The sequence below is a fragment of the Cinclus cinclus genome, chromosome 2 (assembly GCF_963662255.1).
Source record: "Cinclus cinclus chromosome 2, bCinCin1.1, whole genome shotgun sequence".
Classification (NCBI taxonomy): Eukaryota; Metazoa; Chordata; class Aves; order Passeriformes; family Cinclidae; genus Cinclus; species Cinclus cinclus.
In genome coordinates, this window is record NC_085047.1 from 30,492,906 (window position 1) to 30,509,710 (window position 16,805).

Below are 16,805 nucleotides of genomic sequence, written 5' to 3' on the forward strand. Positions count from 1 at the left end.
GGGCCGGGACCGCTCCGCTCCGCCCCGGGGATGCGGGGCCGGGCCGGGCTCCGCGGGCCGCTCCCGCCCCCTGCCGGCCGCCGCCGCCACCTCGTGTCGGGCAGCTCCAGGCTGTGTGTCCCTTCGACCCGAGTGACCGGGACAGCTCCAGGCTGTGTGTGTCCCTTCGACCCGAGTGACCGGGACAGCTCCAGGCTGTGTGTGTCCCTTCGACCCGAGTACCCCGGGCAGCTCCCGCCCGGCGGACTCTCTGCCGGGCTGTTGTCTCCCTGCAAGGCATCTCCTGCTTGGAGGGGCTCGGCACCGCCAGTGGCACAGCAGATGCGGGCGGTGGGCTGGAGTGCCGCTGGAGCTCAGAACTGGGGGAACAGAGGCTCTCCTGGGGTCCGAATTACCTGTTCTGGAGCACAAGTCTTATGGGGAGAGGCTGGAGGAGCTGGGGGTGTTGGGCACAGATGCTCGGGGGAGACCGTATCACTCTCTACAAACACCTTAAAGGAGGGTGTAGCCAGGTGGGGATCAGTCTCTTCTCCCAGGCAAGTAGTGACAAGACAAGAGGGCATAGTTTTTAGCTGGTTTAGGTTGGACATTAGGAAGAATTTCTTCACAGAAGGGGTGATTAGACATTTCAATGGGATGGTCATTGATGTGGTGGAGTCACCATCCCCCAAGTTGTTTAAGGAAAGGCTGGATGTGGCACTTGTCACCATGGTTTAGTTGACATGGTAGTCACAGGTTTGACTTGATGATCTCAGCTATCTTTCCCAGCCTAATTGATTCTGTGATGCTTCCAAAGGTTCCCAACCCCAAATTTCTGTAATTTACTTGCAGATGTTCTCAGCCTGATAAGAGTGTATGTGTATTGTATCTTATCTGTGGCTGGTAGTATTATACAGGCAACATCAGAACCTCTGTGTTGTACAAGAATGGCCATGTGCTTCCTTTGTTTTTCATGTCAAAGCTCTCCCAAACTGTTCCAATGTCAGGAGCCCTCAAATCTTATGCTGGAGCAAAGTGGCAGGAAGCCTCAAAACTTTAATCTTCAGTCCAGCATGTAGAAGTGTTCTCAGTTGTGAACAGCTGAGATCAAAGTAACTTTTACTGCCTGTTTCTCAAAGAGCTGATTTGATCTGGTGTATAAATGGAATCTCTTTGGACTGTGACAATCAATACTTGAGCCTTTTAATTATTTTCAATGGCCTTTGCTATCATTAATCACATAGTTGCATGGTTATATCTCGGAATGATAGATTTTCCTGAGCAGTTCTCTCAAATCCTGGAATCAGAAGGTGCTGGTTGCTTCTACTTGTGATTATTTTTCTTTTCTGGGCTCTTTGAGCATCCTTTGAGCATCCCTTCTATAGACTGATAATGAGTAGTCCGTTTTGGCCTGTGTTAGTGGAAAGTTTTCAAGGTCCCTCAGGTGTTCCTCTGTCACACAGGAATGACTAGGTTGGGTTTTTTTGTCTTCTGGATAAAGAATCCTTTCCTATGCTATGCTCCACCACAGTAAGCCATTTGTGTGAGGCTCCTGAACAGATGGTTTTCTCCATTGGAATCTCCTGAGGGATTACATAGGATATTGTTGCTTTTATAGTGCAGTATAAAAAGGGTCATTCCCTCAATGTGCAAGTTAAATGCAGAGTGGTAGCTCTGGCAGAAAGTTAGTGTATGCATTTCTCAACCATCTGATTAGCAGTAGGTTGGTTGTTTCTTTAGCTAAAGAATATTTGATTCACTTAGCACAGGCTGTCAAGCCATTAAATCCACAGGTTGCCTTAAGCTCTGTCACTGATTTTCTCCTCACGGTTACACAACCCTAGAAGGTGAAGCATTGACCTTGAGACAACTGGTAAGCTGACCAGTGCTTCTGTGGATTGAACTAATAGTAACACAGCTAAAAAGGGTTGTCAGGTGTTATACTAAGAGAGTATGGCTGCTCATTTTTATAGGGCTGGAAGTAGAAAACGTGTGACACCTATTCTCTTGCAGTCTGTGTTGGCTCCATAGCCAGTTACACTGGATGCTGTGAGGTGAACTGATAGCTTCCTAGATATTCTCCAGGGTCCTGCTGGGTGATGGGCTGGTACAACACTTGAAATCAGCAAAGATGCTTCTGCTAAGAAACCTACTGGCTACCCCATATGAAGTCAGCAAGCAGAAGACTGAAGAGTGCAAGGATTTGTAGCTATACTTTATGGTTCTTATTTATGGTGTGGAAAGCTCAAAGGACAAGGTGAGGACCAGTCTGGGCTTACATTGGAAGAAGTTTCTGAGGTTGACTGGATTCTGTATTCATACAGCATCTGTGAGAAATTAGATCCCCCTTCTTTAGTCTGCAAGTCCTGTCATAATACTGATGCTGCCTTGAGTTTGCATCTTCTCTCTTGAGATGGTTGATCTAGGTGACTGCCAGGTGTCCAGGTGTTCCTCCTAACCTAAATATTTCTGTGTACTAAAAAAATGGAAGCAGATAAAGGAGTGTTCAAGAAGCTGAGCAAAACCACCAGGCAATTTTTTTGTTGATCTGGGTTTATTGATTATCTTATGTTGGCTTGTTTGTCCTTCCACAGCCTGCCAGCGAGGGTTCTACCGGCACTCCCTGGAAGTTAAACGCTGCCTGAAGTGCCCCCCCAACAGCTTGTCCAATGAGTCAGGGGCTACCTCTTGTTCCTGCAATGCAGGCTTCTACCGAGCACCTTCGGAGGGCCAGAACATCGCTTGCACCCGTGAGTTGCACACAGAAAGAAAGAACAATATCCACACAGGCTGGGGGATGAATTTATTGAGAGCAGCATCACAGAGAGGAACTTGGGGGTACTGGTAGGTGAAAAATTTGGCATGAGCTGGCAGTGTGAGCTTGCAGCCCAGAAAGCCAAGTGTATCTTGGACTGCATCAAAAGCATGTGGCCAGCAGGGTGAAGGAGGGGATTCTGTTCCTCTGCTCTGCTCTTGCAAGACCTCATCTGGAGGGCTACATCCAGGTCTGCGGACCCCAGTACAAGAGAGATATGGAATTATTGGATCAGGTCCAGAGGAGGGCCCTAAAAATGATTGTAGGGATGGAACACCTCTCTTATGAGGAAAGGTTGAGAGAGTTGGGGTTGTTCAGTCCAAGAAGAGAAATCTTTGGGGAGATCATCTTGTAGCTTTTCAATACTTAGTGGGGCCTGCAAGAAAAATGAAGAAGGGGTTTTTATACCAAGGCCTGTGGTGACAGCACAAGGGACAATGGTTTTAAACTGAAAGAGGGTAGATTTAGATGGGACATATGGAAGAAATTTTTTATTATGAGAGTGATGAGACACCTGGAACAGGTTGTGGGTGTCCTATCCCTGGAAATGTTCAAGGCCAGGTTGGAAGGAGCTTGGAGGAGCCGGGTCTAGTGAAAGGTGTACCTGCCTATGGTGGGGGGGTTAGAACTAGAAGATCTTTAAATCTCATCTAATCCAAACCATTCTGTGATTCCATGTGCAGTGATATGGGAGAAGAAGTGAAATATTGGAAAATGGAGATGAGCGATCAGAAAGGGAGAGGCTGGGGTGGAGAGAGGGCTCCATTTGAAATGCGTCAGCAGGGGGGAAGCTGTCGCAGAACTTTAGGCATTAACAGCTGGATCTAACACTTCCTTCTGTGCTCCCTGTAGGCCCACCCTCAGCTCCCCGCAATGTCAGCTTCTCCCTCATTGGCACCCAGCTGAGTCTGTGGTGGCAGCCGCCCAGTGACCACGGCGGGAGGAAGGACCTGACTTACACAGTCTTCTGCCAGCGCTGCCATTTCCTGTCCTGTGAGCCCTGTGAGGCTGGCGTGGTGTTCTCCCCCAGTGCCTCTGGTCTCACGAAACCTGCAGTGGACGTGGATGGCCTAGAAGCATACACCAATTACACATTCACTGTGGAAGCCCATAATGGTGTCTCAGGAATGGGACCTTCTCCACAGAGAACTGCTCCAGCTGTCTGGGTCTCAGTTGGACATGCAGGTTAGCAGAAGCAGAGAGAATTTCTTCCTGCTCGTCACGAAAAGGAAGAGGAATCTCTTTGAATATTTAAGCTTTCTCCATCTTCTCCTTCTGCCTGACACATGTGTTGGTATGGTATGATAAGGATTCTAAAGTACCTCTGCCTCTGGCATGTAAAGTCCATTAGTCATATTCCTTGCAAATCAAAGTGGCAGTAATCATTATCCACCAAGAGCTATGAATCTGCCAGTAACTTAACAGAGGTGAGGAGGATGAAGCCCTCCCTGTCACACAGCCTAAGTATTGTTACCTGTATGACAGGAAGAACAAGGGCTGCGTCATTAAATATTCCCCATGACCCAGATACTGCAAAATGCCAAACACAACAGAAACCCTGGTGTAGCTGGGGAAAAAAAGGGTTTTGAAAGCATGGAGGGATGAGGATGTTAAATCTCAAGACATTTCTGTAGGTTAGCTTCAGTCTGGCTAGTTTGGTTGTCCTGCAAATACTTTCCAGAGCACCGTGAAATGTGATTATAGAAAAGTGACATCACAGTGCTCAACAACCCTTGGTGCATTTCCCAGATTCTAATTTAGTAACAAAATATGACTTTTCTTCCCGATGCTATGCGGGGGCAGCACAATTCTTGAGCTAGAAAAGCAGAGCTACTTTTGGCTTGCCTCATCACTTCCTGATGATGATGAAGGACAAGGAGAACCAGGCTTAACTCCTCAGACTCCTTGCAGACTCTTGAGAATTATCTTTTTATTCATGAACAGCATGCATTTGCAGTCAGCTGAGAAATATTGAGCATTGAGTTTCACTGTACTCTTGTGCAATGCAGCTGCATTCCAAATCATTATGTAGGATAGCTGTGCTACTTCTGCTGTAGGAGTATAAAATCCTAACATTTTTTATTTCAAATTGGACACTTTCAGTTCAGTCCTGGAATAAATGTAATTTCTTGGAACACGGATTTTGTTTTGAGGGCCAAACAAAGTTATGCTTCCACTGTTGGAGCAGAGGAACACTATTCATGGAAAGCAATTAATTACAACCAAAGACCTCATTTCCCATCCACCACACAAGAGAAAAATAACAGTGGCAATGAGACTCAGTTCCAGTTGCATGGTATGACCAGATCCTCTGATGGAGAGAGGACATCGTTTGCATTTTGTTTATATTTCTCCCTCATGTTCTCTGTTTTCTCTCACTGCAGCTCCAGTGACAGTATCCCAGTTTATTCTGACACAGAGAGATGACAGTAGTCTTTCTGTTTCTTGGCTCGCCCCACGGCAACGCAGCCGGACTTCAGTGGAGTATGAAGTCATGTTCTTTGAGAAGGTGAGACCAGCCTGATTTGTTCTTCCCCCCTTTCACCCAAAGGGGTGGAAATGTCCTCTCATGTTCAGCATGCATTTGTTACTTGATCCTGTTTGGTTCCTGCAGGGAGAGGAGGCACGTTACACAGTGAAGCACCTTCTTGAGCCGAATGTCACTCTGAGAGACCTGCAGCCAGACACAGCCTACCTGCTCCGTGTGAGATCCATCACACCCCTTGGGCCTGGACCCTACTCCCCGGAGCAGGAATTTCGAACCCTTCCACCAGGTAAAGGACAAGCACTGGTATCTCATCTGGGAGAAACTCCCCCATGAGGTTGTATAGTCTCATGGTACATGGATCTCTTTTTGTGTTCTGCTGGCTGTAAGACAAGACACCACTCTCCTGAGTTCATTGTCACCAGAGCCAAGCCTACTGCTTTGTAAAGACAGAAGGCATTTTTCTTGTTTCCTTTCTGTCTTATAAAATTTGCTTTCACTTTCCCCTTTAGACCTGATCCATCTCAGTTTAGTGTTGTACTAGCTCAATACTTAACCAAACATTCATTTAGTTCTTGAAAGACATTTTCATTTTGGCTAACGTTTCTAAGTTTGAACACTAGTTAGATGATTACCATATATCTCCTTTTGTGTGCCACTTACTAGTGAAAAGGAGAACTCAGAGGACCTCAGCACTATTTTTTCCAGCTTTATCAGTTCCACTGTATGTAGTCCAGCTCCTGAATGTAGCTCTGCCCAAAGAGATGGTATGTGCCACTGAAAAAAGTTCTTTGCCAAAGTACAATTTGTAGAAGGCCAAGATGACCTTTCTCTTGTGTCAAAGAATATCTTATATAGGCCTGACATCCAACCTTCTCTTTCCCTGGGTCACCCAGAAACTTCCCCTTAATCTAAAGTTTTCTGTAATGGAATTTGCTCTCTTCATTCCATGGACTCCTATTGGTCCTACAGATAACTTTAGAAATACATGGATTGAAGTGGTGCATTTGAAAGACTGATTTGTAATGAAATAAGGACACAAGAAAGAAAGCTAAGACATACCTTAATTTAACAAAATAGTTAAACTAACAATGTAAAAGCTGAGAAGGAATTGGGATACCATTACTGGAATATAGAGATTGGACCCTTTTTGGCACCAGGGGCTTTTGGTAAAATCTTTGTGAAGTCGGTGACAAATGATGATAACCAAAATTATGTTTAACCAATTAAATAATGTACTACAAAGGCCCTGAGAAAAAGATGTAAATTAGCATGCAAAATTGTTTGTATTAAGAAAGAATAAGTTAGAAAATGCTTTCATCAATATTATGCTTTATTTCAAATGAAAGTTGATCACCTTATCGTGCCAAGACAAAGGTACTTTGAAAATGAAAGGGATCAAAAAGAAGTGCCAGCAAGGTTTCATTTGATGAGAGTTCTTGTTTGGTAATAATAGCAGCATTTTTTAGTTGTTATAGTCTAGGAATATTAATGTAGCAGGATTTACAAGGGATGGCAATATTTTATTTAAATCTGAAATTCATAATTTAGGTCCCTAAATTCCTGCAGAAGTCCTATGTATCTAAAAGCTTGTCCATTTTATTAATAAAGATACTATTTAATCTTCCAAATCTTAGCTTTTTGATTTTAACAAAACAAGAACATTAGCTCTATCTCTTGATTTCTGCTTAACTAAGCTGGTGATTTTTAATAATTTTAGTGGGATGAGTCAGAGGAAGAAAAACTAGTGTTAATGAGGCCTTATGGATGTGGACCATTGGACTAGATGTTAGGAAACACTTCCCCACACAGTTCTGTGTATCATCTGTTCTTTGCTTTAAAATCTGCTCATTTATTAAAAAAAAAATTAAAAAAAAATGGGGATTTTCATTCTTTCAGGTGTTTTCCTAAATCTCTTTTGGTAAAATATCAAAAATATGTAGATTCTCATTACTTCTCCATTAATGCACTTTAAGTTTTGGTTTTTTTTTTATAATGGGGTATAAGTTTTAAAAAGACCAGCAGAGGTAATACAGCATTTTCTCTGATGAATTCAAATATACTTCGTGGAAATGCCCAGCTTTAGCTTGAGAACCTAAATGGAAGGAGATAACCTGGGTTATCTGAACATATCTGAAAGCTGTCCAATCACAGAATGAAACCACCTGATGCCCAGTTTTGGGAAAACGGGAATATGATAGACTGCAAGTTTGTAAGTCAGTACTTGCTTCAGGAGTCCTAAGCAGTGAGGGGCTTTTGTTAGGGTAATTAGGCAAAGGACCAGCGCCAGATATTGATGGGAGGGGAGCATGTAATTAATTTCATAAACAAGAAGAGAGTCACTTTAGAACGTTGGAGAAAATCATGTCTTTGCTTTGCCATAGTTTAAATCAGCTACTGAGCAGGAAGAAAGGCCTGATCTGAAAGGATTGTTGGATAGGAATAGGAGAGAAGGAACATCTGTTCTTCATTTTTGAAAGTGTCATGGAATTTAAATAGGAAATCAGACATAGGGATAAATTACTCAACTGGAAGACCAAGACTGTAGATAAGAGTCAACCAGATAACCACCAGGAGGTGCTTTGTGCACGTAAATAGTGCGATAGGACTCCCATCTGGTGGCTCTGCTGCCTGCGAGAGGAGTAGCTGTAACATGCCTAATGCCATTGACTGGTAGAAGCTGGTTGGTATATTCCAGACAAATAGATACTGGTCTGTTAAGTGATATGGCCTCTCTCTTTTTTTCTGCAGACACAGGGGCTCTGTCTGGTGGAGTCATTGTCTCGATTATCTTTGGAGTTTTCCTATTTATTGCGCTAATTCTGGGACTTCTCTTATTTTGGAGAAAGTAAGTATGGATTTTTGATATTGAAAAAGGTATAGATGTGGGAATAGCTGAGCTATGGGAGCTTGAGAAAGGGAGGACCTGATTTCTCACAGGATGTTGTATAGGCAGAGGTTAGTTAGAGAAGAAAAACACCAGCATTCTGCAGAAAGATGGAAAGGGTGTCAGTAAATAACTTTGGCTAGCAGGATTGGAGGGATTGATATTCTAAGAAAATGTTTGCTGTTGGGAACAGAGGAACAGAGGAATACGTCATGATTTCTCAGTTTTTTGAGAAAATAATCCAGCAGTATCATATTCTTATCATGACAGAGGAATAAAAACATTGTTATGGTACAATAATTTGTGTAGCTGCTGACCAGTTGAATGGTAATACATTTATCCAGCCATTTCAAAACATTTTTCATATACCATTACTGTTGGTTACTGTACAATAGTACTGTTGGGTTACCATATACAGAATTCCACTTTCCTTCTCACTGTCTATAAAGCTGCTTTTGCTTGGTTTTAAGAAGATCAGATATTCTACTGAAAGACTACAGAAAACATGAAATAAACAGAAATTTGTCCGTAACTCAGCACAAAACTCCCTGTATGGAAACAAAGCTCCATATCTAAATATTAATGAAACATCACGTTTTATTGCCAGCTGTACTTTTCCAAGTAGGGGCTGTGTCTGGTTCCACTTCACTCTGTGCTACCCTGAACTCTGTCCCTAACCAACTAGGGAAGACACCTTGGAAGTCTTGCTTTTTTCTTTGCTGTCTGCCGACCATTTTATTTCCATTACTCTTTCTGATATTCCAGGCGGGCTCGTCGGAGACATGCACGGCCAGATTACAACACTTCGGGCTTTGAGCGAGGTGAGCTTCAAAGGGGTAGTAAAACCAGGGGGAAGCCTAGAATGTGTTGGAAGGAATGAAAAGAAACATTAGTTTGAAACCAGATACCGGCATGGCTTTTCTGATGTAATTTGCTTCTTCCCACAACAGTTCTATTCTTCAGTGTAAGTTTGGTAGATTGTTTTACTGCCATTGTCAGAAGCCCATGGATTCACTTCTGCTGTTGTAGTTATACTTTAAAAAGGTTGTCCAAAAAGCTGACCGGCTAATTTGCTCATTTGTTTCCCTTTGCCACAGAGAAGGTCTGGTTGAAACCCTATGTAGACCTGCAACCATATGATGACCCCAGCAGAGGGGTGCTGGAATTCACTAAGGAACTGGACGTCTCTTGCGTCACTATGGAGAATGTGATTGGAGAGGGTGAGTTACTTACTGCTCTCCCCATCTTTCAGTTTCCCATACTGTTGATCCTCAAGTTCATCTGTGACATTTTGCCTGTGGTTGTCTTCAGGGGAGTTTGGAGAGGTCTATCGTGGGTCCCTGCGACTCTCAGGGAAAGAACGTATTGTGGTTGCCATCAAGACTCTGAAGTCAACATATTCAGACTCACAGTGGTGGAACTTCCTGCGTGAAGCAACAATTATGGGGCAGTTCAATCACCCAAACATTGTGCGTCTGGAGGGAGTTGTCACCAAAAGTAAGAGTGTGTTGTGAGAGAGTCCTGGGATGAGAGCAGAAACTGGCACATTTCTCAGACCTTTCTTAGAGTTTGCTGTGAGAGAGAATGTTCTGGGAGGAGATAGGCACTGTCATATCAGAGAATGAGGGAAAGAAGAGAGGTATGGATTTCCAACAGAGTCTTGAGGCAGTGTTAGGAGAGATCTTCTAGGGCTGGTGAGTAGATGAGAAGTCAGGATAGTGTGAAGGATGCTGCAGGGTCATATGTGCAGTACAAGGAGGAGTACAAGGTCATTGGGAGATGTGTAAGGAGAAGGGGCAGCCAGCAGTGTTGGTGATGTGGGGGTGTTAGCTGGGGTTGGACATGGTTCTCTGTGTTGGGGAATATAGAGAGCATTGAAAGGCATAAGTAGGAGAATTTGAAAAAGGCTGAAACCCTCTTGTCTTCCTCAAGGGAGGCCAATGATGATCATCACTGAGTACATGGAAAATGGAGCACTGGATACCTTCCTCCGGGTGAGAAACTCCAATCTGTAATAGGCTTGTGTGCTGCCAGAACTTGCACTTGGCCTGGATTTAGGGCTGTAAAATAAAACTAGAAATAAGATCCAGACATCCACTTTCTGCTTACTGACATTTCCAGTGTCAGCAGCAGAAGCTTAATGCCATTCCAGTTTGTTCAGTTACAAGAGTGGCATCTTTGGTAGTTGAAATGCAACTGCTTAATGATGACTGGAGACCACCCCCAGTCCCTTAGTGAGACCCTGTTGGGGCCTTTGGGCTGCAGCATTGCCTTTTTGCTTGTTCACCACTCTCCACTTTTGTATGTTGATAAGGTCAGTGACTAGAAACCAAGCGGATCGATGTCACTTCTCTCACTTCTTCTTCCGTGCAGGAGAATGAGGAAAAATTTAGCCCTGTGCAGCTTGTGAGCATGCTGCAGGGAATAGCCTCTGGCATGACCTACCTTTCAGAACAAAACTACGTTCACCGGGATCTGGCTGCTCGCAACATCCTGGTAACACGCAGTCTCCAATGCAAAGTTTCTGACTTTGGTCTCTCCCGAATTTTGGAGAATGACGCAGAGGGAACCTATGAAACCAAGGTAACACAAACCAAATCTTTCAGCCTTGTAAATTAACTGTAGGCTCTCTCTATGGAAAACCTGTAGAAAAAAAATGCAAGTCGTGGTGTAGACGGTTCAGAAGGTGATACTTTTGTCTCTGGAGTCCAGGTTGATTTTGTTTGCTAAGAAGTTCAGAGGGACTGTGGTGTTAAAATGAGAAGCAAAATAAGAGATCTGATCTCTTGAACTCAGTTACTAAATCTAGCTTTGAAGACAGCCTTGCTGGGATCAGAGTTTTGGGCTAGAGTCATCTCTATGTCCCTTTTAATGAAAGTTCCAGTAATTCCTAATGCCTGGTGTCCTTCAAAGCAGGGCTGTGACTGGTGCCAGCCTCTTACTCCCACAGCAGAGATTTTGTGTATCATTCAACTGAACAGAGGGCTTAAACTCATTTACTTTCCAAGAATATTTCTCTCTTTTTGAGAAATTTCCCTGGGGTGGTTACATGTCACTTCAAATGAAGTGGGCCCAATCTCTGAACCACTTTGTAAGGTCCTTGCATGAAAACACTGGAGAAATATAGCTCAATGAAACATAGTGGATACACTATGTTTCTACTCTTTTACAGGGTGGTAAGATTCCTATCCGATGGACAGCCCCAGAGGCCATTGCTCATCGCATTTTCACCTCAGCCAGTGATGTCTGGAGCTTTGGAATCGTCATGTGGGAGGTGCTGTCATTTGGTGACAAGCCATATGGGCACATGACCAATCAAGAGGTAACAGACACTGAGTTCAAGAGCTGATTTTGAAAACAAACAAGGCATGTGGGCACAGCTTTTCTAGATATCCCTCAGTCTGCAGTCTTGACTTTCTTTTGAACACATAACTACTATGTTTCCCTCCCTGCTAAAAATCAGTGCAACCAAGCCAAGGGCAGTAAGTATTGAGATGTCAACAGCAATAAGCCAAATTAAAGACTGTTCAAATCAGCCATGGCATTTGGATCTGGAGATACTTTCTATTGGCTTTGTTTTCTCCTTCCTCTGGCTCTGGTGCATTATGTCTGGTCTCATTCTAGGCTCAGCACTCATATTGTTGAAATTATTCCTCAGAGTCTAGTTCCCATTCTCTCACTGTGCCTGTGCCAGGACCATTTGGTCCTCACTTTTCCTCACTTTCTCCTGAACATGTCCTGACTGGCAAATGGGAACTAAACTAGTAAAAGACTGAAAAAACATGCACATGACACTTAAGTTTTTGCCATCCCTTATGTGTCTTGATCCTGTGCCATGCTGCCCAAACCCAGTGTCATACACATGTAATCTGCACCACCTCTCCCTGGCTGCACTTTGTGAAGTGGTGAATGGCTGCTCCCAGAGGTCTCTGGCTCCTCTTCTGCTCCTCTCAGCACTCTCTGCTCTTGGCCAGAGTTCTCTGTATCCTCTGTGCAGGTGATGAAAAGCTTAGAGGATGGGTACCGGCTCCCCCCGCCTGTGGATTGCCCATCTATCCTCTATGAACTCATGAAGAGTTGCTGGTCACACGATCGGATGAGGCGGCCTCATTTTCAGGAAATCCGGGCACAGCTGCAACATTTCATCTCAAGTCCCCAGCTCCTCCGGCCTGTTGCAGACTTTGATCCCAGGTAAGCAGGCTGTCACCAGAGGAGGAGGAGTTAACTGGGACACTTCACCTCCCTGTCCCCAGCAGGAGGGGCAGTGTGAGCGATGCAGACTGGAAAGATGCACCTTGAGTGCTCTGTGTGCAGAAGATAGTGGTCATCCCTGTCTCCTGGTGACAGGAGAGGGCAGAGCCATTGGCCGGCTCTGGCCTCACTGTGCAGAGAGCAGATTAGCTGGCTCAGTCCTGGCAGTGGTGCTTGCTTCCCCTTTGGTTACTGTCTCCTAGTGCTGTCCGTTTCAGGTTAGCCCTGGGTAATGAAGGGTTTATGTGTCTCTAGGGTAACACTCCGTCTCCCGAGCTGCAGTGGATCTGATGGGATCCCCTACCGATCCATCCCCGAGTGGCTGGAATCCATTCGCATGAAGCGCTACATCTCCAACTTCCGCACTGCCGGCCTGGACACCATGGAGTCCATTCTGGAGCTCACTGCAGAGTAAGTGCAGGCCAGGCTCCCACAGGGCACCTCAGGCTGTGCTACAAGCACCTGTGCTCCTCCCTGTGGTGTCTGAACAGGCACTCATACTCACTTGGAATGCTTCTCTCCATCCTTCTCCATTCAGTTAAATTGAAGTGGACAGGCTTCCTGACCTAAAAGGGAAGAATCAGCCCAGAACTGGGAGCAGCCCAAACTGTGAGACTAATTCCCGAACTAACCATGTCCATGCTTGAGGCTCTTCAGGGGTCTTCAGCTGCTCTGAACTCACATCAGACACAAACAGCAAGGAGAAAAGAGTAGATGTCAAACAGATCTCTAACCTGTCTCCCCGCCCTTGTAGGACTTTGTAAGATAATTTCCTTGCCACAAATCCCATATAGTCTAATTATATCCCCCCCCACTCCATCAGCCAGGCACTGTTGTGTCAGCTCTTTCTGGGCTCCTTAGAAAGACTCAGAACACAGCTGTGTTATTTTGTCAGGGATGTTCAGCCAGCTCCAACCAGGGCAGTTACATGAAACAAATGAGCAGGCACGTACCTGCTGAAGGGTTGAGACATGGCTCCTATCACAAGGTGATTTAATCACAAGTCCTGATTTACTGGGAGCACAGGCCTTCCACAAGGTGGAAGAGGTCAGTTGACTGGGTGGGCAGAGGTAACCAGGGAAGGGCAGAAATATCTAGAAGTTTCTTCCCTCCTGAGAAAAGGTAGTGTATTAGGAGGCACCGAGGGAAAGGAAGCTTTCTGAACTAATGCTTGGTAACTGTTTCTGCCCTTACCCACTCTCATCCCTAGGGAACAAGAATAGCAATTCTTTTTTTCCTTTCTTTTCCCATTTCCTTCAGGGACTTGAAACAGATGGGAGTGTCACTTCCAGGTCACCAGAAGAGGATCTTGTGCAGCATCCAAGGCTTTAAGGAGTGATCAGTCGTTGTATTCTTAAGCTTGAAAAATGCCCATCCTTACCAGATATCACTTGGAATCATTCCTATGGCAATTGCTTCCAAATGAGTGACTGGACAAACAAAGCAAAACAACCTTAAGTGAAAAAGCTCGTGAGGCAACACCATCTGCTCTCATTTCTGTTCCCCCTTGCTTTAGCTCTACAGCGGCCATCAGTACGTTTCAGAGCACTGGTCTTAGAAACTCTTCTCTGTCTTCTGCAGTCCACTTCATGCAGCACTAAGTAGGCCCTGCAGTCCACATGCTGGAGTTTCAGACCCTCAGTATATCACATGGAATAAAAAGTGGGTGGAGGGTGGTGCATAACGTTTTAAGATTGGAGATGAGGATTCAAGAGAGACTGGGACATGCGGGGATCAGGCACAAGAATACAGACAGGTAGAGACAGGGCTCATTCACTCCTTGGCATACATTCCTTCTCATTTCAGCACCCTTCTGTCTTTCTTATTTTGCATCAGGACTGAAACTATTCAGTCCTTCACAAGGCTGCTGGTAAGGCATATATTTTTTAGTGCAGCTATTCTTGCCATGAACATGACCCTGTGGTGTACTTCTCTTTCTTTGGAGGAGAAACTGGGAGTAGAAGCACACCCTGCTGTAACTTGTGTGATCCTATCACCTCAGCATGTTGCTGTTTTGCACATGCACACTTCAGAGGGGAGATTTACATCTCTCCAAAATGCTTAATACCTTTTCTTATGCCATGGACAGAAAACCCTTTGCATATCCATTTTTCTCTGCCCCTTTTTAAAAAAGACAGTAGTCTTGTTTGGCTGGAATAGGGTATTTGTAACAGAAAAATGTGTAGATGGTCTGTCTTACTCCTTCTCTGTGGAGGAAATGTTATTATTTATCAGATCTCAAGACAGTTATAGTCTGTAAATAATACTTTGTAAATAAACCTGTGGCAGAGCAGGCTGTGTTGGAATTCTTTGGCTTTTTTCAAATGTGATTGAGACCTTTAGCACACATATAAGTCCCAGCAGGGTCCTGACATCCATCCTTAGTTGTTTCAGGCAATGGTCTTTGACAATTTAACTGCTGATGAAACAGGGAAGTGCAATTGCATTAGGATTAAAGGATACCTTTGCAGCTGGTCACTTCAGAATTTTTTCTTTCAACCCATTTACAGGCCTATCTATCTAACACCCCAGTCCATTGTTTTACAGATCCTGTGATTATTCAAAAATCATAAATATTAGCAACTACTGCTGTGTTTGATTAAATATATGAGTAGTATTTCTTTCTCCTGCAGACTAGACTGTCCAGGAGAAAGAAAAATTCTCACTGATGTTCCCAAGACTTTCTCACACTTGGGAAGGGTAGCTATCTCAAGATTTATTTTTCAAGTCTAGGTTGGTGAAGGTAAGTGCTATACATTCAGCAGTGTGATTTGCTAGAGATAACAGTGTTTCCATAACTGTATAATGCTCTAAATTCTTAAGGCTATAAATTAACATTGCTGCTTCTGGGAAGGCCTTGCTTAACCATAGATGACAGGAGGGCTAAGAAGCAGAGATCTAACGAACTGCAACCTGATGTGAGAAGGTTGGTTTCTATTTAGATTGTGGCTACTCAAGTCACTGCCACTACAGCAAAACGCAAAGACAAAAAGCAAAGCTCTGAGTTTTTAGTACATCAGTCTCAGTAAGAGATGTCTTTAGCATGAAATACAGATAACCAGTGAAGTTGCTACCTGACAGACACCCAAGCTAGCAGAAAAGCCTTGATGAAGCTGACACAAGAACATGTAAACTGGCCTGTCACTGCAGTGAAAGAGTAGAGAAGTGGGAGTGGTTGATACATCAGATACTTGCTGCCATGCAGAGGGACCTAAATAGGGGGGAAAATGAGAAGAGAGGAGGTTCAGGAAGTTGAACCAAGGGAAAGGCAGAGCCTTATGACTGGGGAGGAATCGTCTCAAGTGCCAGTACAAGCTGGGGACTGGAAGGCAGCTTTGCAGGAAAGCACTTGCCCTTCACTTGCACCTGAGCCCTTAAGAAAAGAAGACAACAGTACCTGGGCTGCATTTCAGCAAATTCATCACCAGTTACTGGAAGGAGGCAATTATTCCTCTTTATTTAAGCATTGGTCAGACACCTGAAGTGTTGTGTCCAATCTTGGGGTCGCCAGTACAAAAAGGGATTTAAGCTTAATGGAGCAAGTCCAGTGAAAAGCAACAGTGGTTCTGAAGGGATTAGAGCATCTGACATACAGGGAGAGGCTCAGAGAGCTGGAGGCTGTTCAGCCTCAAGAGAAGAATAGTTGGGTGGCTTTTATCATTGTGTATAAACACCTGATGGGAGTAAAAAAGGAGCCAGACACTCCTCAGTGGTATCCAGTGAAAGCAGAAGGAGTGAGAACACAACCAAAATGCAGTAAATTCCATTGTGAAGGTGAGGAAAAATCTTAGGAGAATTGCTAAAGCTGGAAGATTATCCAGGTGTCATCCTTTAAGGTATTAAAAAGCAACCTGCTCTGGTTGACCCTGCTCTGAGAAGGGGAGATCCTCTCCAAATGTTAGGAGCTGCTGAATCAGCTGCCCTGGTAGAAAAGAGGCTGTTCAGTTCCATGTCCTCAGGGTACAGCTACTAGCAAGCCTGAGCATGCATTCCCAATAGGCACTCATGCACAGAAAATCCCAAGTATATAATGTGTGCATGTATATAAACGCACACACGCTGTACACGACTGGCCGGAGGCAGAGAGCACAGCAGACATGCAAGCACAGCACAAACAGCCTAATCCTCTTCCCGGCTCTGGCTGATCAGGATGAACCTGTTAGAGGGAAATACATACATGTACACGATGGGTCCCTCTAGTGCCTGAGACCAGCCATCCTGCAGCTGGCTCCACGCCCTGGAGCCTGAGTTGCTCCCAATTGCTGGCACCAGGATACACAAGTCCTCCAGGCCTGCAACCCTGCTGCAGTGGCGGGCATGCAGACATGCACACACACACCCTGGAGCCCTCCAGGACTTAGCCTTAGACATTGGCTCTACCCAGCAGC

At 44.7% G+C, this 16,805-nt stretch overlaps 1 protein-coding gene across 1 annotated transcript in view; it reads left to right on the plus strand.

Annotated features, from left to right (window-relative positions):
* The window catches only part of EPHA1 (EPH receptor A1), a 34,089-nt gene extending 19,286 nt beyond the window's left edge, over positions 1-14,803 (plus strand). Inside the window, exons 5-18 of the mRNA XM_062515550.1 lie at positions 2,574-2,729; positions 3,647-3,979; positions 5,179-5,303; positions 5,409-5,568; positions 8,031-8,127; positions 8,932-8,987; positions 9,264-9,386; positions 9,478-9,663; positions 10,099-10,160; positions 10,540-10,749; positions 11,339-11,488; positions 12,164-12,357; positions 12,673-12,828; positions 13,678-14,803. Of these exons, the coding sequence (XP_062371534.1) occupies positions 2,574-2,729; positions 3,647-3,979; positions 5,179-5,303; positions 5,409-5,568; positions 8,031-8,127; positions 8,932-8,987; positions 9,264-9,386; positions 9,478-9,663; positions 10,099-10,160; positions 10,540-10,749; positions 11,339-11,488; positions 12,164-12,357; positions 12,673-12,828; positions 13,678-13,756 (2,087 nt within the window). The 3' untranslated portion in view covers positions 13,757-14,803. The remainder of the gene's footprint in view (positions 1-2,573; positions 2,730-3,646; positions 3,980-5,178; positions 5,304-5,408; positions 5,569-8,030; positions 8,128-8,931; positions 8,988-9,263; positions 9,387-9,477; positions 9,664-10,098; positions 10,161-10,539; positions 10,750-11,338; positions 11,489-12,163; positions 12,358-12,672; positions 12,829-13,677) is intronic.
* Positions 14,804-16,805: the final 2,002 nt, after the last annotated feature.